This window comes from Lontra canadensis, unplaced genomic scaffold (genome assembly GCF_010015895.1).
Source record: "Lontra canadensis isolate GAN:19392208 unplaced genomic scaffold, GSC_riverotter_1.0 scaffold42, whole genome shotgun sequence".
Lineage (NCBI taxonomy): Eukaryota > Metazoa > Chordata > Mammalia > Carnivora > Mustelidae > Lontra > Lontra canadensis.
This window is the reverse complement of record NW_022631036.1, coordinates 16369656-16393268: the sequence shown is the minus strand read 5'-3', so window position 1 is coordinate 16393268 and position 23613 is coordinate 16369656. Positions and strand designations below refer to the sequence as shown.

Sequence of the window (23613 nt, the reverse complement as noted above, 5' to 3'; positions counted from 1 at the left end):
GTAAGCAATCAGTGCCCTTGTCCTATCTTTTCACTTTATAGATGGGAAAACGGAGACTCACGGGAACAAACTTGACCAAGATTAGTGTGAGAGAACCTGAACTAAAACATATTTCCTGGGCTACCTGGCTGGCTCAGTCAGTAGAGCACATAACTCTTGATCTCAAGGTCATGAGTTCCAGCCCCACATTAGAGATTACTTTCAAAAATTAAAAAATAAAATCTTTTAAAAAAAAGTATTTCGTGTGGTGCCTTGGTGGCTCAGATGGTTAAGCATCTGACTTCAGCTCAGGTCATGATCACAAGGTCCTAGGATTGAGCCCCCCACTCTCCTCCTCCCCCTCCTTGTATTCCCTCCCTCAGATAAATAAATAAAATCTTTTTTTAAAAAAAGTACCTCCTGGGCACCTGAGTGGCTCAGGTCATGATCCTAGAGTCCCAGGATGGGAGTCCCACTTTGGGATCCCTGCTCAGCAGGGAGTCTACTTCTCCCTCTGCCTCTGTTCCTTCCCCTACTCATTTTCTCTCCCTCTCTAATAAAATCTTAAAAAAAAAAATATTTCCTGACTTTACTCCACTCTATCATATCTCTATTAGAATATCAGGACTCTGAGTTTCCTAATGTTTTGGAAACAATTCATTCTTTTCAAAAGCACCAATGCCTATGATGCAATTTCCTCCAAGGGGTCACTAATGATTTTTACACTATTAATACAAAGAAGAAAGAAAGAAAAAACAACACATTGGTTGCTGGAAACAGAAGTTCCAGAACAAATGGGGGTGCAAGAGGCAGCAAAAGGATTTTTAAGTCTAAGGGTGGAGGGTGAGGTTGCTTTTCACCAGAAATTTCTATCTACTGTGTTAATTCACTACATTTAGAATACCGTCACTACACAATCCTTTTAGGGAAAGACCTATATTAATTACTCAAAACACCTGGCAATATTAACTTCATGTAACTGTAACAGTTACTAAATACTGTCACTCCATACTATAAGGTAAAAGTAAATAAAGATACTTCTTAGCAAAAACAATATAGGCAGAAGCCAGGAAATAGTTTCTAGGTTTTTTTTTCCCCTCCCCCCGCAATAGTTTCTAGTTTAATCACACCACAAGTACAACCAAAATAAAAAATAAAAATAAAACTGAAACAAAGATTACTTATAATTCCAGACCATTTTAATTCTAAAGAGCTTTAATATATAAAAAGCCCCATAGTTTCCAAATGCCCCACAAAAAGGGAATGAATAATGAGTCCCATCAGAGCTGAGGAAAAAAATTTTTAAGGGGGTGGAGAGATGAAGGCTGACAACCATTCTCTTTCAAAAAGATAAACAATGTGTCCTCAAATAACTGCTCAGAAGGAAAAGAACTGTCCACATTTGCCTTACATACGGTATTGGGCAATTAAATGCCAACTTAGCTATTTAAGAATGACTTGCTAAAACATTGAAAAAATGAAAGACTTCGTCCTTGTCATAGACTGCCACTTCAGTGGAACATTCGGTGCACATGACTGGGTGGTAGAGTTCTTCTGCTTGTGCCTCTGCCGGCTCTGCAGCATCCTCATGGCTGGACCTCATCTTCTTAGGGCCTCGCCTTTTCTTCCTGTTCTCTGGGATTTTGTATCTTAGAACCTCCTCTTTGTTGACAGAACAATTCATCACAAACATTGCTCTATACTGAGTTTTGTAGGATTCGTGCCTAAGAGGAAAATGAAATGAAGAATTTGGATTTATGTTCTATTTTAATAGGTTATCCATTTAGATTTTTTAAAAATTTTACTGAAGTATAGTTGACACAGTGTTACATTGGTTTCAGGTGTACAACACAGTGACTCAAGAAGTTTACACGCTACTATACTCAACAGAGCAGTGCAGCTAACATCTGTCAACATACAATGCTACATACAATACATACATACATACAACATACAATTATAGTATCACTGTATTTTATCCCCATGACTTATTCACTCCACACCTGGAAGCCTTTATCTTCCACTCCCCCTCACTCATGCTGGCCATTCCCTACTGTGCTCCCCTCTGGCAACCATCAGTTTGTTCTCTATAATTATGGGTCTGTTTCTGCTTTTCATCATTTATTCATCTGTTTTGCTTTTTAGATTCTACGTATAAGTGAAATAATATAATATTTGTCTTTCTCTGACTTAATTTCACTTAGCATAATACCCTTTAGGTCTATCCATGTTGTCACGAAAGGCAAGACCCTCATCCTTTTTATGGCTGAATAATATTCCACTGTGTGCATATATCATAGTCTCTTTATTCATCGATCAAAGCACACTTAGGTTGTTTTCATATCTTGGCTATTGTAAATACTACAATACACACAAGGGTGCATATATCTTTTCAAATTTCAGTTTTCACTTTCTGGAAAAATACTCCGTATTGGAATGACTGCATCACTGGTTATTTCTAATTTTTTTTTTTTTTTTTAAGGAATTTCCGTGCTGTTTTCTACCATGACTGCACTGATTTACCTTCCCACCAACAGTACACGAGGGTTTCCTTTTCTCCACATCCTGACCAACACTTCTTTTTTTTTTTTTTAAGATTTTATATATTTATTTGACAGACAGAGATATCACAAGGAGGCAGAGAGGCAGGCAGAGAGAGAGAGGAGGAAGCAGGCTCCCTGCAGAGCACAGAGCCCGATGGGGCTCCATCCCAGGACCCTGGGATCATGACCTGAGCCGAAGGCAGAGGCTTTAACCCACTGAGCCACCCAGGCGCCCCTGACCAACACTTTTTAATTGTCTTTTTGATTCTAGCCATCATGACAAGTGTAAGATCGTATCTCACTGTGGTTTTAAGTGCATTTCCCTGATGATTAATGATGCTGAGCATCTTTTCATGTTATCTGTTGGACATTATAAGTCTACTTCAGAAAAACATCTATTCAGTACTCTGCCCATTTTAATCAGATTATTCGGGTTTTTCAGTGTTGAACTGTATCCGTTCTTTACATAGTTTGGAATATTAATCCTGTAACAGATCACTTGCAAAAATCTTCTCCCATTCCATGAGGTGTCTTTTCATTTTGTTGATGGTTTCCTTCACTGTGCAAAAGATTTTTATTTTGGTGTAGTCTCATCAGTTTATTTTTGCTTTTATTTCCCTTGCCTTAGAAGACATATCTGAAAAAATGTTGCTATTTTTTTCCTTGCCTTAGGAAACAAATCTGGGGAAATGGCTGATAGCAAAGAAATTACTTCTGTTTTTTTCTAGGAGTTTTATGGTTCAGGTTTCACATTTAGGTCCTTAATTTATTTTTGTGTATGGTGTTACAAAGTGGTCCAATTTTCCCAGCATCATTTATTGAAGACACTATCTTTTTTCACCACTGTATATTCTCACCTCTCCATGTAGTTAAAATTTTTTTAAAGATTTATTTTTTCGACAGACAGAGATCACAAGTAGGCAAAGAGGCAGGCTGCGGGGGGGAGGGAATGGGGGGGGAGAAGCAGGCTCCCTGCTGAATGTAGTTAAAATTTAAGAACAAAAAAACTTACTGAAATATAACCAAAATAAAAACCTGAGAACAAAATGGGAAATTTAAAGAAATGTTAAGTGGGGTGCCTGGGTTGCTCAGTCAGTTAAGCGGCTACCTTCGACTCAGGTCATGATCCTAGGGTCCAGGGATCAAGCCCTGCATTGGGCTCCCAGCTCAGTGGAGAGCCTGCTTCTCCCTCTCCCTCAGCCTGCCGCTTCTGTCTACTTGTGCTCTCTCTCCCTGAAAATCTTTAAAAAAATAAAATAAAATGTTAAGATTATTTTAAGAACAAGAAAAAACTTGTTAATAGAGAATAGTTTATAAAGAATGAATATATCCTTTTTTCCACTGCTTTAAAAGTAACTTTAATCTCTGAAAAAAAAAATTTGCTCTTCAAACTTAGAAAGACAAGAAAGTTATTGGAAAACTTGAAAGCTAATGTTTAAACAATTTTGACTGTCTTTTCACACTGTGGCCTAAAATTCTGCCCTCCTCTCGTTACAAGTTGTGCTATTCTTAGGGCACCTGGGTGGCTCAGTTGGTTAGGGGTCTGCCTTGGGCTCAGGTCATGATCCCAGGGTCCTGGGATCGACCCCCCACATCGGGCTCTCTACTCAGTGGGGAGCCTGCTTCCCTTCCTCTCTCTCTGCCTGCCTTTCTGCCTACCTGTGTTCTCTGTCAATTAATTAATTAATTAATTAATTAATTAAAATTAAAGGGGCACCTGGGTAGCTCAGTGGGTTAAGCCTCTGCCTTCAGCTCAGGTCATGATCTCAGGGTCCTGGGATCGAGTCCTGCATCAGGCTCTCTGCTCAGTGGGGGCCCTGATTCCCCCTCCCTCTCTGCCTGCCTCTCTGCCTACTTGCAACCTCTGTCAAATAAATAAATAAAATCCTTAAAAAAATTAAATTAAAAAAAAAGTGGTAATATTCTTGTCACCATTTTAGTAATAGCTACAGTTTTATAAAAGCTTAAAGAGCTTCCAACTTTACAATGTCCACTCCTGGCTTTACTCCAGCAGTCTACAGAATAGATAACGCTTCATTTATTCTCCTCATATACTCAGTATTTTCCTACCTCTTTCCCCACCTAATAAGGTGGATTTTTCTCCCCTTAAACCTCATGCAACAGAAATATCTATCTGGCTAAACACAGCAAACTCAAGTATACTTTCATTAGTTCCAAATGTTGATCTCCACCACCAACACCACCCACAAAGAATTTAGACTATGCAAGCTGGTACTTCTCCAAGTAAAATTATAAAAATTTCATTTATACTCCACTGTATAAAGGACTAGAATCCTGTATTAACATGGAACACAGTTTTTACCAAGGCTGATTTCTATCTGTTAATTATGGCACAACTTCTTTTGAATACAGCAACTCTATAATAACATGGTTTAATTTGGAAGAGAAACAACTGCAGTACAAAGATATTTTACTTTTTCTGCATTCCATAAGTATGCTCTGGGTTGTCAATTTATATACAAAAAGCATAACAGTTCATTTGGAAAGCACAAAATTTAATTGTTGCAGATGATCAAAAACCTCAAGCTAGCTTATAATAAGGTGAACCGTATCTGGCTATTCATTAGTACTAGAACAAATCCACCACCCACAGTATCACTTAGTTTCGGTTATATATATACATATAAAATATATATATATAAAATATATATACATATATTTTTTTTAGAGACAGACAGAAACAGAAAAGGAGAGAGACAGAGGGGAGGGAGGGAGAAAGAGAAGACAAGAGGGGTAGAGGGAGAGAGAAAATTCCAAGGAGGCTCCATGCCCACCACAGCCCAATGCAGGGCTCAAGCCCACACCCCGAGATCATGACCTGGGCTGAAATCAAGAGTCAGATGCTTAACTAAGGGAGCCACCCAGGCATCCCAATGACATGACCTTATATGTAGGAAACTGAAGACTGCACAAAAAACTACTAGAGCTGATAAACTAATTCAGCAAAGCGGCAGGGTACAAAATCAACACACAAAAATGTGTTCGCTTCTATACATGAGCAATGAATGATCCAGAAAGAAAAACAGAATAGAGGTTACCACAGGCTGGGGTGGGTAGGGGTGGAGAATGGGGAAATTTTGTCTAATGGGTACAGAGTTTCTGTCTGGAATGACAAAAAAGTTCTGGAAATGGACTGTGGAGATAGCTGTACAATATTGTGAAAGTAGTTAATGTCACTGAATCGTACATTTAAAATGGTTAAAACAGGGAACAAAGAGTACCCCCTCTCACCACTCTCACCTATTCAACATTGTCCTCTAAGTCTAACCAGGGCAAGATCAGGCAAGAAAATGAAATAAAAGGTATCCAAATAGGAAAGAAAGAGGTACAACTGTTTGCAGATAACATAATTTTTTAAACATAAAATATCACAGACGCCACCAAAAAAAATGCCAAAATAAATATAAGGAGTGCCCGGGTCGCTCAGCTGGTTGGACGTCTGCCTTCGGCTTGGGTCATGATCCGAGGGTCCTGGGATCGGGCCCTACACGGGGCTCCCTGCTCAGTAGGAAGACTGCTTCTCCTTCTCCCTCTCCCTCTGCCACTCTCCCTCTTGTGCTCTCTCTCTCTCTCTCTCAAATAAATAATATCATAAAAATAATAATAAATAACAAAATAAAAAATAAATATGAAATTCAGGAAAGTTTCAGAATAAAAAACCAATATACAAAAACCTACTGTATTTCTGTACATTAACCGTAAACAATCTGAAAAAGAAATTAAGAAATTAATCCCATTCATGATGCCATCCAAAATAATAAAATACTCGGAAATAAACTTAACCAAGGAGGTGAGAGATTTATACACTGTAAAACATTCATGAAAGAAACTGAAGAAAATACAAGTAAATGGAAAGATATCCCATGTGCATGCATCAGAGAACTACCATAATTTTTTTAAGATTTTATTTATTTATTTGACAGAGCGAGATCACAAGTAGGTAGAGCAGCAGGCAGAGAGAGGGAGAAGCAGGCTCCCCAATGAGCAGAGAGTCCAATGCGGGGCTCAATCCCAGGACCCCGAGATCATGACCTGAGCTGAAGGCAGAGGCTTAACCCACTGAGCCACCCAGGCGCCCCAAGAATTACCATTATTAAAATGTCCACATTACCCAAAGCCATCTTAGTCAATGCAATCTCATCAAAATTTCAATGGCATTTTTCACAGAAATAGAAAAAACCCTCAACGCTGTATGGGATCACAAAAGACCCCAAACAGCCACAGCAACCTTGAGAAATAACAACAAAGTTGGAGGCATCACACTTCCCAATTTCAAACTGTACTACAAAGCTATAGTAATCAAAACAGTACAGTTTAGGCATAAAAACAGACTCACACACCAATAAAGCAGAACAGAGAGCCCAAAAATGAACTCATGCATACATGGTTAACTAATACTTGACTAGGGAGCCAAAAATATGCAATGCCAGAAAGATAATCTCTTCAGTTAATGATTTGGGGAAAATTAGATATTCACATGCGAAAGAATGAAACCGGACCCCTGACTTACTCCACTCACAAAATTAACTTGAAATGGATTAAAAACATAAATGTGAGACCTGAAATTATAAGACTACTCAAAGAAAACAGGGAAAAAGCTCAACATGGGTCTTGACAATGAGTTTTTGGATAAGCATAGCAACAAAAGCAAAAATAAACAAGTGGGACTACATCAAGCTCAAAAGCTTCTGCATAGCAAAGAAATCATCAACAAAAGGAAAAGGCAACCTATGGAATCGGAGAAAATATTTGTAAATCATGTATCTGACAAAGGGTTAATATCCAAGAAACTCATACAACTCAACAAAAAGCAGAGTAAAGCAAAAATTGGCAAAGAACCAAAACAGACATTTTTTTCCAAAAAACGATACACAAATGGCCAACAGGTACATGAAAAGATGTTCATCATCATTAATCATCAGGAAAATGTAAATCAAAAACTACAGTGAGGTATCACCTCACACCTGTTAGAATGGCTATAATCGAAAAGACAAGAGAAAACAAAAGTGAACCCTTTTGCATTACTGGTGGGAATATGAATTGGTATAGTTGCTCTGGAAAACAGTATGGCACTTCCTCAAAATACTAAGAATAGTGGGGTGCCTGGGTGGCTCAGTCAGTTAAGTGGCTGCCTTCAGCTCAGGTCATGATCCCAGGGTCCTGGGATCAAGCCCCACATCAGGCTCCCTGCTTAGCGCCCTCTCCCTCTGCCTGCTGGTCTGCCTACCTACGTTCTCTGTCAAATAAATAAAACCTTTAAAAAAATATTAAGAATAGAACTACCATATGATCAAGCAATCCTACTTCTGGGTATGTGTCTGAAGGAAATGAAATCACTATCTCAAAGAGGTATCTCCACCCCCACCTCAGCCAGGTGATCAAGTTCAACATTAACAGTCATAAATCTGTTGATTTTTTTGTTGTTGACAGTCTGTGCCCTTGATATAATATAATGAAAACAACACTTTACCTCTGTGGTCTTCTCCCCCAAATCTACTACAGCTTTATTCATAACAGCCAAACATGGAAACAAACTAAGTGTCCATACATAGGAGAATGGATAAAGAAAACAGGGTGTATAAATATAATAGAATATGAAAAAAAAAAAAAAAGGAAATCCTGCCATTGTGAAAACATGGATGAGCTTAAGGGCATTATACTAAATGAAGTAAGTCAGACAGAGACAAAAAATTATTGATCTCACTTATATGTGAATCCAAACAAAATGAACTCATAGAAACAGAGAGTAGATTGGTGGTTTGTGGGGGAAGTGTGGATGAATGAAAACAGTCAAATGGTACAAACTTCCAGTTATAAGACGAGGAAGGTCTGGTGATGTGATAAACAGCATAGTTAACAATGTTGAACTACATACTTGAAAGTTGCTAAGAAAGCAGATCTTAAAAGTTCTCAACACACACACAAAAAAGGTATAGATGTGAAGTGATGGATGTGTTAACTTACCTTATTGTGGTAACTGTTTTGCAATACATGTGTATACCAAGTCATCATGTTGTACACTTAAAACTAACACATAAACAATGTTATATGTCAATTACATCTCAATAAAGCTAGGAAAAGAGTCTAAATTTTTAAATGGTCTAGTTGACAATAAACTGAATATCCAAATGATGTACTCCTTAATGAAAATTTTTTAATGGTTAAAATGATAAATGTTATGTGTATTTTATCACAATTTTTTTTGAAAAAAGTGTCTTTGACAGATTCTGTCATTCTATAACATACATGCAGTTTCACTGAATCCTTGTCAGTACTGATAAGCGCTTTATTAGAAAAACTACTTATAATAGAAATACATATAACCAAAATTATTTGTATAAAGATTAATCATGTAGCAGCAAGGATATGTGAGGACAGAACTTTATCAGAATTCCTAAGTATAGGGGTGCCTGGGTGGCTCAGTCAATTAAATGTCTGCCTTCAGTTCAGGTCATGATCCCAGAGTCCTGGGATTGAGTCCCGCACAGGGCTCCCTGCTCAGAGGGGAGCCTGCTTCTCCCTCTCCCTCTCGCATTTCCCCTGCTTGTGCTATCAAATAAATAAAATCTTAAAAAAAAAAAAAAAAAAAAATTAAGTATATACCTCGAAAGTCTATTTTTTATTTAAACAAAGACCACCAAATTTTTTTTCGTTTTATGTGTGCATGTGGTCACCCTTTATTCGTTACCTTTGGCAATCAAGACATAGTGTGGTCATGCAGGCAGGGCAGTTCAAGACAGCATCACTATTTGGAACAGGCTGCTGTTGTTGATGTGGCCTCTGTATTCCAAAACCATGGTAGCTACAACAGAAAAAGAAAAGGTTGGTGGAGGTAGTGGGAGAGACATACATTAAAGCCAAATCCTGATTCTTTTTTTTTAAGGGGCTCCACGCCCAACATGGGGCTTGAACTCACAACCCCAAGATTAAGAGTCACATGCTCTGGGGTGCCTGGGTAGCTCAGTGGGTCAAGTGTTGAACTCCTGATTTCAGCTCAGGTCATGACCTCAGGGTTGTGAGACTGAGCCCCATGTCAGCCTCTACTCTGAGCATGGAGCCTGCTTACGATTCTCTCTCCCCCTCTGCTTCTGCCCTTCCCCACCTCTCTCTCTCTAACCCCTTAAAAAAAAAAAAAAAAAAAAGTCACATGTTCTACCAAATGAGCTGGCCAGGTACCTCCAAGATCTTGATGTCTAATGCCACTCTCCAATAAAAGAAACTAGTACTCCTGAGAGAAATGGCTGATTCTAGGAATAGGCATACAAGATGAACCTGGAGCTTCTTGTACTGCCAGAAAGTAAGGAAGTGCTCAAAAACAATGAAGCAGGTATGTCAAGGGGTCACAAAAGCCAGCTTAAAGAGTTCCCAATGGCCAAAGCTGAAACAATTAGAACAAAATAAATCAATATTGGATTATAACCCAAAGTATAAATAAATACCCGAGTCTATACTGATATGAATGAATGAATGAATGAACGAATGAAGGAAGGGAAGGATGAAGAACAGACAAATCTCCCGTATGAAAGAATAATTTATGAAGATATTCTCCCCTCAAGGAAGTGGAGCATAACTCCCCACTCCTCAAGTCTGGGCTGCACATAGTGACTTCCTTCCCGAAGTACAGCATGCAAAGGAGGGGTGGAGAGTTAACTTTACAGGAGGAAACCTGACAAACAGTTCCTTACCAAGGTGACCAAGATCAACATTAACAATCATAAATCAGTATGTGCCCTTCATTACAATGTGATGAAAATGGCACCTTGTCTCTGTGGTCTTCCTCACCAAAACCCATAATTACAATCTAATCTATGAAAGATTAAGAGTCACACATTCCAATAGAGTGGCCTCCTACAATATACCTGACCACTACTCCTAAAAACTGTTAAGTCAAAACCAAGGAAAGTCAGAGAAACCGTCAACAGCAAGAAGAGCCTAAAGAGACATGACAACTCTAAGTACCTGGTGTCCTGGATGGGCTCTTGCAATCGAAAATACGTAGTAGGTAACTAAGAAATTCTGAATAAAGCATGGACCTTGGTTTATAATGATATATAAATACTGGTTCATTAATTGTGACAAATGTACATATTAATGTAACATGTTAGTAATAGGTGAAACTCGTGTGTGTGTGTGTGTGTGTGTGTGTGTGTGTGTGTTACTGTGGGAGGGTATACAGGAACTCTGTATTATTGGCTCAATTTTTCTGTAAATCTAAAACTGTTCTAAAAAATAAAGTCTCTTGGGGTGCCTGAGTGGCTGCGTCAGTTGAGAGTCCAACTTCCGGTTTCGACTTGTGTCATGACCTCTTGGGGAGTGGTGGGACTGACGCAGAATCAGGCTCCACACTCAGCAGGGAGTCGCCTGAGATTCTCTCTCTCTGTCCCTCCCTCATCTTTGTTTTCTCTCTCAAATAAATAAAAAAATAAATCTAAATATATAAAGTCTATTAATTTGAAAAACCTAGCAAAGCAACATTTTAAAAGCAAGCACATAAGCTCTAAGTGCTTTAAGATTTTTGTCTGTTTTGTTCTTTGCTGTATTTCAAGAATCTAGAACAGTGTCTGGTACATAGTCACTGTTCAGTGAACATTTGCTGACTGCAAAAGTATAACACGAATCTACTTATGAAGGTACTAAAGTATAAAAGCATATGTTTCTGAAAAGGGAGTTATGGTAAACGCCCAAAAACCAAACAACAAAAGATAAATTATTTGATATTACTTCCGAAACTCTTCAAATGTCTCTGGGGAAAAATACTGAAAACATGTGGTACTTATTTATAACTGTTGTTATATCCCTCCAATGCTTAGCAGATTTCAAAACCCAAACCTCAGAAAGTAACATATTCATTCAACAGATACTTAATGAGTGCCCATTTAATACAGAGTGTAAGATGTCTGGGATATAGCAGTGAACAAGACTGCCTCCATGACACTGAAAACGTAGTCAACTCATTATTTTAAGTTGGTTTCTGTAATCTTAAAAGACAACTACCGCTTGATGCAGGAATGTGAATAAACCAATAAAATGTTAATTCTTCTCAAGATATATATATAACAAAAGGAGCGCCTGGTTGACTCAGATGGTAGAATATCTGACTCTCGATCTTGGGGTCTTGAGTTCAAGCCCCATGTTGGCGACAGAGTTTACTTTAAAAAAAAATTTTTTTTTTAATTTTATAGAACGATGACGGATGCCTGGGTGGCTCAGTTGATTAAAGATTATAGAACAATGAAAATACATTCCATCTTACCTCACTGACCAGAATCAAGAGCTACACTGTAATTTTCTTAACTATCTCAGTATCAATCATGGCACTCAAAATGTTCATTTTGCACTGGGGGCAATCAAAACATATTTATTTAATAAATACAAGGGGCAGTTGTAGGAAGTGGTACATGGGTAAAACTTTGAGAAGGAAAGAAGGAAAAATAACAAAGTGGGAGACCGGAGGCTAAAAGGTAAGGTACAAACACCCAACAACATCAAACTCTCTCTGGACTTAAATATACTTGATTTATGGGTAGCCTGGGTGGCTCAGTGGGTTAAGCCTCTGCCTTCAGCTCAGGTCATGATCTCTGGGTTCTGGGATCAAGCCCCACATCGGACTCTGCTTGGCAGGAAGCCTATTTCCCCTTCTCTCTTTGCCTGCTCTCTGCCTATTTGTGATCTCTCTCTCTCTCTGTCAAATAAATAAATAAAATATTTTTTTAAAAAATACTTGATTTATCTTTTGTTGTTCAGTTTTCAAGAGTTTACCATCCCAGCCCCTATTACCTTAGCTAAATCAAAACTTCCTAGAATGGGACTCCAGGGTTTGCATTTAATTCTTCCCAGGTGATTCTGAAGCACAGCCAGGTGAGGGAAGCACTGGGTAACAGCAGTATACTGCCTAGCTTTTAGTTGTATGACAAATTAGCCTTCACAAACTCGAACTGGAAAACAAGTATGGCCATTTCCTCTTGGGATGATGAAAATGGTTTGAAAAATAGAGGTAGTAGTTGCCTAACACTATGAATATACTAAATGCCACTGGATTGTTCACTTTAAAATGATTAATTTTAAATAAATTAAATGGAGGCACCTGGGTAGCTCAGTGGGTTAAAGCCTCTGCCTTCAGCTCAGGTCATGATCCCAGGGTTCTGGGATCAAGCCCCGCATCAGGCTCTCTGCTCATCGGGAAGCCTGCTTCCTCCTCTCTCTCTCTGTGTCTCTCTGCCTGCTTGTGATCTCTGTCTGTCAAATAAATAAAATCTTTAAATAAATTAAATGATTAATTTTACATTATGTGAATGTCTCCTCAATTTAAAAAAAATCTAATTTGTGGGGCACCTGAGTGGCTCAGTCGTTAAGCATCTGCCTTCAGCTCAGGTCATGATCCCAGGATCCTAGGATGGAGTCCCATGTCAAGCTCCCCACACAGCGGGGAGTCTGCTTCTCCCTCTCCCTCTGCCACTCCCCGCTCCCCCAGCTCATGGTCACACTAATAAATAAATAAAATATTTTAAAAATCGAATCTGTAAATAATTATAAAGAACAATTCAGGTGTAAAATGTAACATCCACTCTTCATCCACATAAATGTTTAATCTCCAAATAATCTGAAATTATGTCTATTTGAGAAAAGTCAGCATTATTTCTTCAATGGAGAGACTGACTACAGCAGTTTGAATTCAACAACAGTTTTTTTAAAAATAAATTACCTGACAGGTACCTGAATGGCACAGCCAGTTAAGCATCTGACACTTGGTTTCAGCTCAAGCTGTGATCTCAGGCTCAGTGAGATCAGGCCCCAAGTCACGCTCCATTCTCAGAGCAGAGTCTGCTTAAGACTCTCTCCCCAGGGCACCTGGGTGGCTCAGTCAGTTATGCAACTACCCTCAGCTCAGGTCATGATCCCAGGGTCCTGGAATCGAGCCCCACATCAGGCTCCCTGCTCAGCCTGGAGCCCTGCCTGTCCCTCTCCCTCTGCTGCTCCCCCTGCTTGTGCTCTCTCTTTCTGTCAAATAAATAAATATATTTTTAAAAGACTCCCCATCTCCTGCCCCTTGCCACCAAACTTATTCTCTCTCTCACTCTCTCTCTCTCTGTCAGATAAATAAAAAAATCTTTCAGAAAAGTTTAAAAAAACAAGTAAGTCATCTGAGTGAAATCTGCTGGTAATTTTCAAAATAAATAATTCAACAGTTTTCTTCCAAAATTCTTTTTTTAATGTATGTCTGTATGAACACAATACACATAAATTCAAAATGTGAACACAGAGATGCCCGGGTGGCTCAGTCGGTTAAATGTCTGCCTTTGGCTCAGTTCATGATCCCAGGGTCCTGGGACTGAGTCTACATCAGGCTCCCTGCTCAGCGGGAGCCTGCTTCCCCCTCTGCCTGCCACTCCCCCTGCTTGTGCTCTCCCTCTCTCTCTCTCTGACAAATAAATAAACAAAATCTTTTTTTTTTTTTTTTTAAAGATTCCATCCATCTACTTGACAGACGGAGACCACAAGTAGGCAGAGAGGCAGGCAGAGAGAGAGGAGGAAGCGGGCTCCCCGCTGAGCAGAGAGCCCAACTCGGGGCTCAATCCCAGGACTCTGGGATCATGACCCGATCCGAAAGCAGAGGCTATAACCCACTGAGCCACCCAGGTGCCCCTAAATAAAATCTTTTTTAAAAAATGTGAATGTAGTAAAAATCATCTCTTAATCATTTTTCTCTAAAGATTCTAAATATTAAAGTTAAGTTCTTACCCTCTTCTCTGTGCATCAACCCAGGCCTGATCTCTATTATCTTTTTCAGGATCATATAGTAACTCATCATTTGTTGGAATCCTGTGTCGCTTTTTCTTCTTCTTCTTGGTCACCTGTGCTAATTTTGAAAATGTTAAGGATATGGCTAGGTATCATGTCTAAAGCACACATTTATTTAATACAGGACATAGAATCTTCACCTACATTTTTTTTCTATGTGTATTTCCCCCCCCCAAATTTTTTTAACTATTCCTCCAAATAAATTTCTTGTCCAATTAATAAGGCATTAAAATGAAGATGACAGAGGAGGAAAAAATTGTTTCTTCACTAAAAATATACTGTTATCTCAAGAACTGTACTCAAATAATGAGAATTCAGTCTCAGAAAGACCAATGTAAACCAAGATCAAAAACTTCCTGATGTTATAAATTCTCAACAAGTTCCCATATATAAAATGCTACTGAAATCAGAATAAAAGTATTTCAGGGCTACATGGGTAGCTCAGTCAGTTAAGGGTCTGCCTTCAGCTCAAGTCATGATCCCAGGGTCCCAGGACTAAGTCCCACGTGGGGTTCCTTGCTCAGTGAGGAGCCTGCTTCTCCCTCTGCCTGTCTTTCCCCCTGCTTGTGCATGCACTCTCTCACTCTCTCTCTGACAAATAAAGAAGTAAAATCTTAAAAAAAAAAAAAAAATCTTAAGAAATCAGGGGAGGGGCGCCTGGGTGGTTCAGTGGGTTAAAGCCTCGGCCTTCGGCTCAGGTCATGATCCCGGGGTCCTGGGATCAAGCCCCACACTAGGCTTTCTGCTCAGCAGGGAGCCTGCTTCCTCCTCTCTCTCTCTCTGCCTACTTGTGATCCCTCTCTGTCAAATAAATAAAATCTTTAAAAAAAAAAATTAAATTAAAAAAAGAAAAAGATCAGGGCCACCTGGGTGGCTCAGTCAGTTAAGCATCCAACTCTTGATTTCAGCTTGTATCATGATCTCAGGGTCATGAGATCAAGCCCCATGTCAGGCTCCATGCTCGGGGTGAGCCTGCTTGAGATTTTTCCCTCTCCCTCTGACCCACCCCTGACTCACGTAAGCAGGCATGTGTGCACACAGTCTCTCTCTCTCTCAAAATAAATAAAGAAAATCTTTTTTAAAAAAAAAGTGAAAACCCACTATGGTTATCTACATGCACTAGACTCTTAAAATTTACTTAAATATGTTAATATTTAGGTACTAATATATAAAAATATAAAATTGTTTCTTGGAGTACCTGAGTGGCACAGTCAGTTGAGCATCTAATTGTTTCTTTACCATATAAATGTGTTACTTGTGTATTTCAGCATAATTACTGATATAAATCAGTTTTAACTCTTACTTTGCTCAGATTTTATACAAAATCAATTCCAGAGAACAGAGAAGCCGATAAAAAAGCAATGAGTTAGAAAAATTTCTGCAAAATATAAAGTATATATAAATTTCTATATTTTCTGTAAAAATAATATTATTAATTATTTGCAGGTGTGAAAGCAAATGTTGCTGTACTAAGGAACCTTAAGAAGGGCGCCAAGAGCCCTGAAGATGTTAGGACTGAGCTGGGACACACTCTCCCTTCTTCCCAATATGCCCATGCAGTGCCCATGCAGTGCCCATGCAGTGCCCATGCAGCACCCCTGCCGGTCCCATGTCCTCATACGTGCATTCCCATCTGTTCTTATTTATCAATTCCTGCTTTTGTTTTCACATCAACAGCCTAGAATTTTTTTTTTAAAGATTTTATTTATTTATTTGACAGAAAGATCACAAGTAGGCAGAGAGGCAGGTAGAGAGAGAAGGGGAAGCAGGCTCCCCGCTGAGCAGAGAGCCCGATGTGGGGCTCAATCCCAGGACCCTGAGATCATGACCTGAGCCGAAGGCAGAGGTTTAACCCACTGAGCCACCCAAGTGCCCCAACAGCCTAGAATTTCTTAAAAGATAAAACTTGGAGGGAAATTCTAATATCCAGTAATTGTTAGGTTAACCTTTTTTTTCTATAAAATATAACCTCTAAACGTGGTAAACATGCTACTTACCTGTTTTGTCTTCATCCTCAGAATCAGAATCAAAATATATATCATCATAGTACTTTGTCAGAGCTGTTCCAACTTTTCCAGTTCCCGAGGAAGACCCTATTTACATAAGGGCAGTTTACAGATTAAACCATATAAAACTGACAAGAAAAAAAACGCAACTTACTCTTCCATCACCTCAAAGTAATTATCAACTCATTCCCAATTCTCATTTGGATGAAAAAATACTTTCACATCAGTGACTTACTGAATTTCTCTGCCCTATGCAATTACAGAGAACTGTAATTGTTACAATGTAAGGAAGTGTTCCAAATCATAAGAAAATTTTTCTCTCACCCTTCTCACAAATCTTGAATTAGATTTTACTGAATTACAAAATAGCCTATTTCCAGGTTGCCACCATACGTATCTCTACCTTTCAGCCATGCAGTACACTGTTAAGAACAGGAAATAAACATCTCCTACGGGACTTTAGGGGAAAGAGGATAAGAGCCCTAAAGAGAGGCAGGGCGCATGATTCAAGGACACACTTTCCTCTCCTCAGTTGTGCCCAGCACCATGACTCAGACTATATTCGTGTCCTCACAAGCCTGTGTCCCTAATTCCTCCTCTTAATTAACATCTGCTTTTGCTCTTATTGTTATTACTATTACATATGCTTTCAGTTCCTAACAGTTAATACATGGAAACCAAAGCTGAGGCACAAATCAAGTTTTGGGGTCAGGTACACTTTACATAAAAACAAAGCATCAAAATGAAGTATGTTTCATTACTTACTAAAATGAGACAGGAATTTGTGGTGACCTATCATTCACTCTGCCGTATCAGTGCTATATAACCCTAAAAACACCTCTATAAGCTTGTGTCTTTCTTATCCTAGGGTAAAAATTACAAAAGAAAATCACACAAGTAAACAATACTAAACAGTGTCATTTCAACAACAGGAAAATTCTTCACTAGTCATCAAAGAAAACTATGCTCAACTTGCCAAACATATTTATTCATTCACTCAATAAATATTTATTGAGCACCTACTCAAAGTGTCGGTGTAACATAACAAAGCATAAATAAGGTTCCTGCCCTTGCAGAGCTTAGAAAATTATCTATATGAAAATTTAACTAAAAGTTTACCTGTTTCCAGAGAGGATAACTTGTCCTCCATTGTTTTTATGGTAGAATTTAATTCGGCTTCCATTTCTTTTTCAAATTCATCTTCGCTAGATGATTCACTTTCTCCAGTAAGACATTCTCTGATGAGTTTTCGTTTTTGGTCAGGAGTTCCATGTAAAAGCACATCCACTTCATCTTCAGAACTAGTTTGCATTTAAATCATAAGGCATGTGAATACTAAAGAATTAAAATGACCTAAAACTTCCACCCTCTCACTGCCCAACAATTTTAAGTTTTTACAAGGTTGCATTTATGTATTATATTAAATACAGCTATTCTCATTTAAAGATCAACCATTTCTCAGGGTGCCTGGGTGGCTCAGTCAGTTAAGCATCTGCCTTCCGCTCAGGTCACAATTTCAGGGTGATCTCAGGGTCAGCAGGCTCCATGCTCAGCCGGGAGTCCACTTCTCCCTCCCCTTTTGCTCCTCCCCCTCATGTGTGCCTGCGCGCCCTCTCTCAAATAAATAAAATCTTTAAAAAAAAAGATCAACCATTTCGCATATTTCCAAATATATTTCCAATGTCTGCATAACATTTCCTCTTATAGATGCTGTATGTTTATTTCTCTTTGCTATTACACTACAATGATTAGCTCAGTAGGGCATATGTAATTTCGTTTCTGTTGATTTCCTTAGGATAAATGTCTAAACTAGACATAAAAACATCTTTCTAACTTCTTGAATTATCACACTGTTTTCCAAAAGTATTGCACCAGTTCATAACTCTATCAGCAATGAAAAGTTTACTTCACAAAACTAGGAGTTTTTTGACATACTTAAATAAAACTTATTTGTACTTAAAACTTAATACATGCAGCCAATATACAGCTAATATACACAAACAAAATGTTAACAGATAGTAATTAGATGTTACCATTTTAAAGGCTAAAGAGAACTATAAAAAGAAGGTTAAATTATATTACAAATTCTCCTGAGCAATTACTGCCAAATTACTTGCCCTTTTGCCCCTGGGTTTCCCATTAATAGCAATATGACAGAAATAAACCAGATACCAGAAAAAAATGAAATGTTATCAAAATGAATGAAACACCTAATATATTTCTAATACAATCAATAGTTCATAAAGAATGTTCAATTATTTGTGGTCTGATGAATAGTTACAGACTACCCCTGGCTTTCGTTTCTCTACGTTCTTCTTCTAGGACAATGCTTTTAAGCCTCCAGCAGAACATAAATCTGTAAAATGCAACTTGCACCATTTAATTCTGCTAATGATAGAGGCCTTAGCCAGACTCTACTCATAAGAGAATTCCCCATCTAACACTCCTCATCCTGAACCATATACTCCCTTTCTCCTTTACCACTATACTCATTTGGGTCCTCTTAACTCTGCCTACTCCCCCATATCCTAAGGATCACCACGCCTCCCAACTTTTATTTCGTTCTATCCTTAATTCTGCTGCCAAAATGTTAGTCCTAAAAAACTGTCATCACATCACTACCCAATTCTGAAAGAAATCATCTATGGCCAAATCTTCAACTACAGCACTCAAAAGAGCCTTCCCCATTTTGTTTCACCTTATCTTTCCACCCGCACTGGGATCCCTGCTCAGCGGGAAGCCTGCTTCTCCCTCTCCTGCTTCCCCTGCTTGTGTTCCCTCTCTTGCTGTCTCTCTCCCTGTCAAATAAATAAAATCTTTTAAAAAAAAATTTCTTTCCAGTCTTAACCCCTCACCCTTGAATTACACCACTGGTCTCCAACTAGGGGGCATCTTGCCCTCCAGGGAATGTATGGCATAGCTAGACATTTTTGACTGTGACAACTAAGAGGTGGGAGGAAGGACTAATGGCATCCAGTGGGTAGAGGTCAGGGATACTGTTAAACATCCTACAATGCACAGGACAGCCTCCCACAACACAACAGAAACTTATGTGATCCAAGATGTCAATGCTACTGAGGCTGAGAAACTCTGATGTATCTTATATTCCAGTGTTTCCAAAGTGTGCAATGTATTATCTTAAGGAGTACCAGGACAGACAGGCTGCTAAACAACTTTGAAGTCATTGTGATAGGACTCTAAAATGATAGAAATACTATGTAGCTTGACAGGGGCGGCTTGACAGGGGCGCCTGGGTGGTTCAGTGGTTAAGCGTCTGCCTTCAGCTCGGTCATGATCCCAGGGTCCTGGGATCGAGCCCACATCCGGTTCCCTGCTCAGCGGAAAGCCTGCTTCTCCCTCTCCTGCATTCCCTGCTTGTGTTCCCTCTCTCACTGTGTCTGTCAAATAAATAAAATCTTAAAAAAAAAAGAAAAGAAAAGAAAATAGCTTGACAGTTTCTTATAAAACCAAACACGCATCCACCACACAACCCGGCGGCAATCATATTCCTTGGCATTTATCCCAGAGAAATGAAAACTTACGTTCACACAAAAACCTATACATGAATGTATAGATGCTTTATTCACAAGAGTCACAATGAGAAATTAGACATCCTTCGATAAGGGAATGGTTAAAAAAAAATGTGAAATAGTTGTCAGCAATAAAAAAGGAATGATTTACTGATACCCACAACAATGTGAATAAATCTCCAGAGAATTACGCTGAATAAAAAGAGCCAATTCCAAAAAGTTACATACTGCATGATCCCATTTATGTAATATTCTTAAAAAGGACAAAATTATAGAAGTGAATAATAGATTGGTGGTTACCAGCATTTAAGTAGGGCACGGTGGGGCAGTAAGTTGGCAATGAGGGATCCTTGTGGTAATGAAAATGTTCTACATTTTGACCATATTAATGTCAAATTTCACCAGTTGTAATATTATACTAAAGTTACTAATGTTAACATTGAGGGAAAGTGGGTAGAGGAGACACAGAATCCCTCTGTATAATTTTTTGTTTAACTTTTCTCGTGGCATTAATTTGCTGTCATAAGTTCTTACATTTAAATATACAATTAGGGGCACCTAGGTGGCTAGTGGGTTAAGCCTCTGCCTACGGCTCATGTCGTGATCTCAGGGTCCTGGGATTGAGCCCCACATCGGGCTCTCCACTTGGTGGGGAGCCTGCCTCCCCCCACCTCTCTCTGCCTGCCTGTGATCTCTGTCAAGTAAATAAATAAAATAAATAAATAAAATCTTAAATAAATAAACAAACAAACAATTAAGGGCACGTGGGTGGCTCAGTTGGTTAAGCAACTACCTTTGGCTCCAGTCATTATCTTGGACTCCTGGGATGATGAGTCCCACATCAGGTTCCCTGCCTAGCAGGGAGTCTGCTTCTGCTTCTCCCTCTGACCCTCTCCCCTTTCATGTTCTCTCTCTGTCTCTCACACTCTCTCAAATAAATTAACTAATTTTTAAAAATCTTAAGTATACAATTCACTGATTTTTTTCTATATACTATTTCTTATAACTACCTCTGAACCTACCTCAAAATGAAGTTTAATTTTTTAAAGAAAGATTAATCACAAGACAAGAGAGTTACTTTTATTACAAATTTTCTCTAACCCTTGTGACTATTTCAGGAGAAGTGTCAGCACAGTTAGCTGAGGCAACACTGTATGGGCCAGGTACATTCTTGCTGAGGGTGTCAAGAAATGCAAAGTTCTCATCACTCTTCACCCAGGCCATTTCTCAGGGTTATGTTTTACAGTGCGCAGCCTTGAAGGAAAGGTGAGGTCTCCCTCCAGGAGAAAGAGCAGGCTTATTTACTGACTGCTGTAAAAGAAGTGGAATTCCCAAGCTCAAGTGGTCCTCAGCCATGATACAACCCACTGAATGTGTAGCATCCACCTGGGCCTCTCCGTGCAACCTCTGTAGGAGTTGGCAACTAAGAGCAACCAACTTCATCGTAATGCTCATTCTGCCTGCTCTGAGTAGTCTCCGACCCAGGAGTTTCTTATTTTCTGCCAGGTTCCATGAAACAGTAAGACTATAAAATACTAGCTTATAAGTAGGATAAAATCAAATCCTGACAGACACCTCCCGAATCTCTCCAATCTCCCCTCTTTTAAGACAACAAGCACCAGACTTGAGCAGGCAATACTGTCTAATAACACTGTTCCATTTCATAGTATTTATTCTTACAGTTACCTTACCAGTGGCAACTGTCACAGGATTACAGAGCTTCTTTAAAGAAACTTAACCCCCACCCCTCCCCCCAAAAAAAGAAAAGAAATTTAGCTACAAAAATCTTAAAGAAAAATATTAAATAAGTTGTAATACAGGTGAATATGGAGATGGTAATGGCTGAGTAACTCAAGTCCAGGAAATACTGCTTATTTCAATGAAACTTATTTCAATGAAATTTCAATGAAACTGAGGCCTACTAATTGATAATCTCCTTTCACGGACCAGACCCACTACCTGAAACTCGCAGGAAATCTTCGAATCCATCCTCACTCCCCACAAGAGACTCTTCACAGCAGTCCAATCTCCCAAGCCTACAACCCCTCCCCAGGGTAATACGAGGAAACATTAGGATTGGACGAAGGACAGTTTCACAGAAAGCTTAGTTGGGACAGAATGTTTTAGAGTTTATTGTCAGGATCTGCTACCATCTTTAAAAAAAAAAAAAAAAACATAAGCGTGCTAGGAAATCTCTTGCCAACATAACTGCAAGTTTCCCCCAGGTAAGCTGAAACCCTCCTTCCTGGAAATCTCTCCAGAACTTCATCTGTGTCTATCTCAGGTCCTAGTTTTCTACAATACTGTCCTGAGATAACATACTTTTTCCCAAGATATTTATGTTCCGAATACGTGTCTTATTTCCCCTACTATACTGAGAGCCTGTAGAAAACTGTAGCCCTAAACAAGCATACAAAACGCGCTCAAAAAAAGTCTGGGGACCGGGCGCCTGAGTGGCTCAGTTCTTAAGTGTCTGCCTTCGGATTAGGTCGTGATCCCAGGGTTTTGGGATCCAGACCCACGGAGAGCTCCCTGCTAGGCTAGCCAGCTTCTCCCTCTCTCTGCCTATTGATCCCTACTGTGCTCGCTCGCTCTGTGTCAAATAAATAAATAAAATCTTAAAAAAAAAAAAAACAGCTGAGTATTCCTTTGTTTATGACAGTTTAGTTTTCGAGATGGTCATTTCACATTAAGTCCCATTAGTCTCACAACATACTTAAGATGCAGCTGTTATCCCTTTTTGTAGATGAAAAAAACGAGGGTAAGTGACTTGCTTCCACTCACTGTGCTAGTAAGCTGCAGAGGCATGATTCGATCCCAAAGCTTTTGAAGACTTACGCGTAATTCCAGAATATTCCCGTTCCCCGCGCCGGTGTCCGCCCCGCCTCCCTTGTGGCTGCGCAACCTCACCAGAACCCCACTTGGCGTCCCACAGACAACAGCGGGACGCGAAAGGCGCCCGAGTCGCTGGGCCGAGGGTCCGCAAGGGCCTGGGAGGCGCAGCGACTGGAGGAGGCTAAAGCTTGTCCTCGGCCCGAAGCCTCGGAAGCCGGGACCCGGCAGGGGCCCACCTGCTCAAAGCGGGTTCTTCGTCGCTAGGCTCTTCTACTGCGTAGGGGTCGTAGTCCTCCTGGAGCCGGTTCATGGTGGCCTGCACCCTCAGACACCGACTACCAGCCGCCGCACAGAATTTGTTTACTCCGCAGGTGCCCCCGCTAAAGCGTCCGCCACTCCACTTCCGCCCACACTTCCGCGCCCTCCCTGCGCGCCTGCGCAGATCGTAACAGTGAGGGGGGCCAGAAGAGGGGATGAGTCCCAGCGTCTTGCCGCCGCCCTGGGGGTCTTCTGCTTACTTGGAAACGCAGCCTAATTACAGAACCTAGGAATCAGCAGTTTCCCAAGTGGCATTCTGAGCTGAGCGCTCTAGGTGCAGTCTCTCACGTCGTAATACGAAAAAGCAGAAATCTAGACGCTGAGGGACATGCAGCCTGAAATCTGGGCCAGTAGGTCCCCAGACACTAACACCTAATGTCCCTCCAAGCCTCAAGCCCTTCTGCCTTCTTCTTTTTTTTTTTTTTTTTAAGATTTTATTTATTTATTTGACAGAGAGAGATCACAAGTAGGCAGAGAGGCATCTGCCTTCTTTTTTTACCGTTAGGCTCTCTCACCTTCACCACTATTCGCTCCTCCATCTGACTTCAGCCCGACTGTCTACCGAGAAGTTGCTAGGCTGTC

General features: G+C 39.8%; 1 protein-coding gene across 2 annotated transcripts; it reads right to left on the bottom strand.

The window, feature by feature from the left end:
- Positions 1–1156: 1156 nt before the first annotated feature.
- On the bottom strand, positions 1157–23105 carry EAPP (E2F associated phosphoprotein). Of its 2 annotated transcripts, XM_032871297.1 has the most exons (6): positions 22950–23100; positions 17468–17649; positions 16340–16435; positions 14283–14400; positions 9232–9345; positions 1157–1703 (listed from the first exon to the last, which is right to left on the bottom strand). In XM_032871297.1, exons 1-6 carry the CDS (start codon positions 23021–23023, stop codon positions 1427–1429), a joined length of 861 nt encoding a protein of 286 aa, XP_032727188.1. In that variant the 5' UTR covers positions 23024–23100; the 3' UTR covers positions 1157–1426. The 2 variants fall into 2 exon arrangements, with proteins under 2 accessions (XP_032727188.1, XP_032727189.1); XM_032871298.1 differs by lacking the exon at positions 14283–14400 and having other exon boundaries at positions 1509–1703; positions 22950–23105.
- Positions 23106–23613: the final 508 nt, after the last annotated feature.

Bases quoted from the DNA above. Each gene is read 5' to 3' on its own strand.
- EAPP (XM_032871297.1), bottom strand. From the start codon at position 23,023: ATGAACCGGCTCCAGGAGGACTACGACCCCTACGCAGTAGAAGAGCCT. The intron at 16,436-17,467 runs GTAAACTTTTAG...TTATGTAAATAG, and splicing joins GTTATCCTCTCTGGAAACAG to GGTCTTCCTCGGGAACTGGA. The intron at 1,704-9,231 runs GTAACGAATAAA...TTTTCCTCTTAG, and splicing joins CTATGTCTTGATTGCCAAAG to GCACGAATCCTACAAAACTC.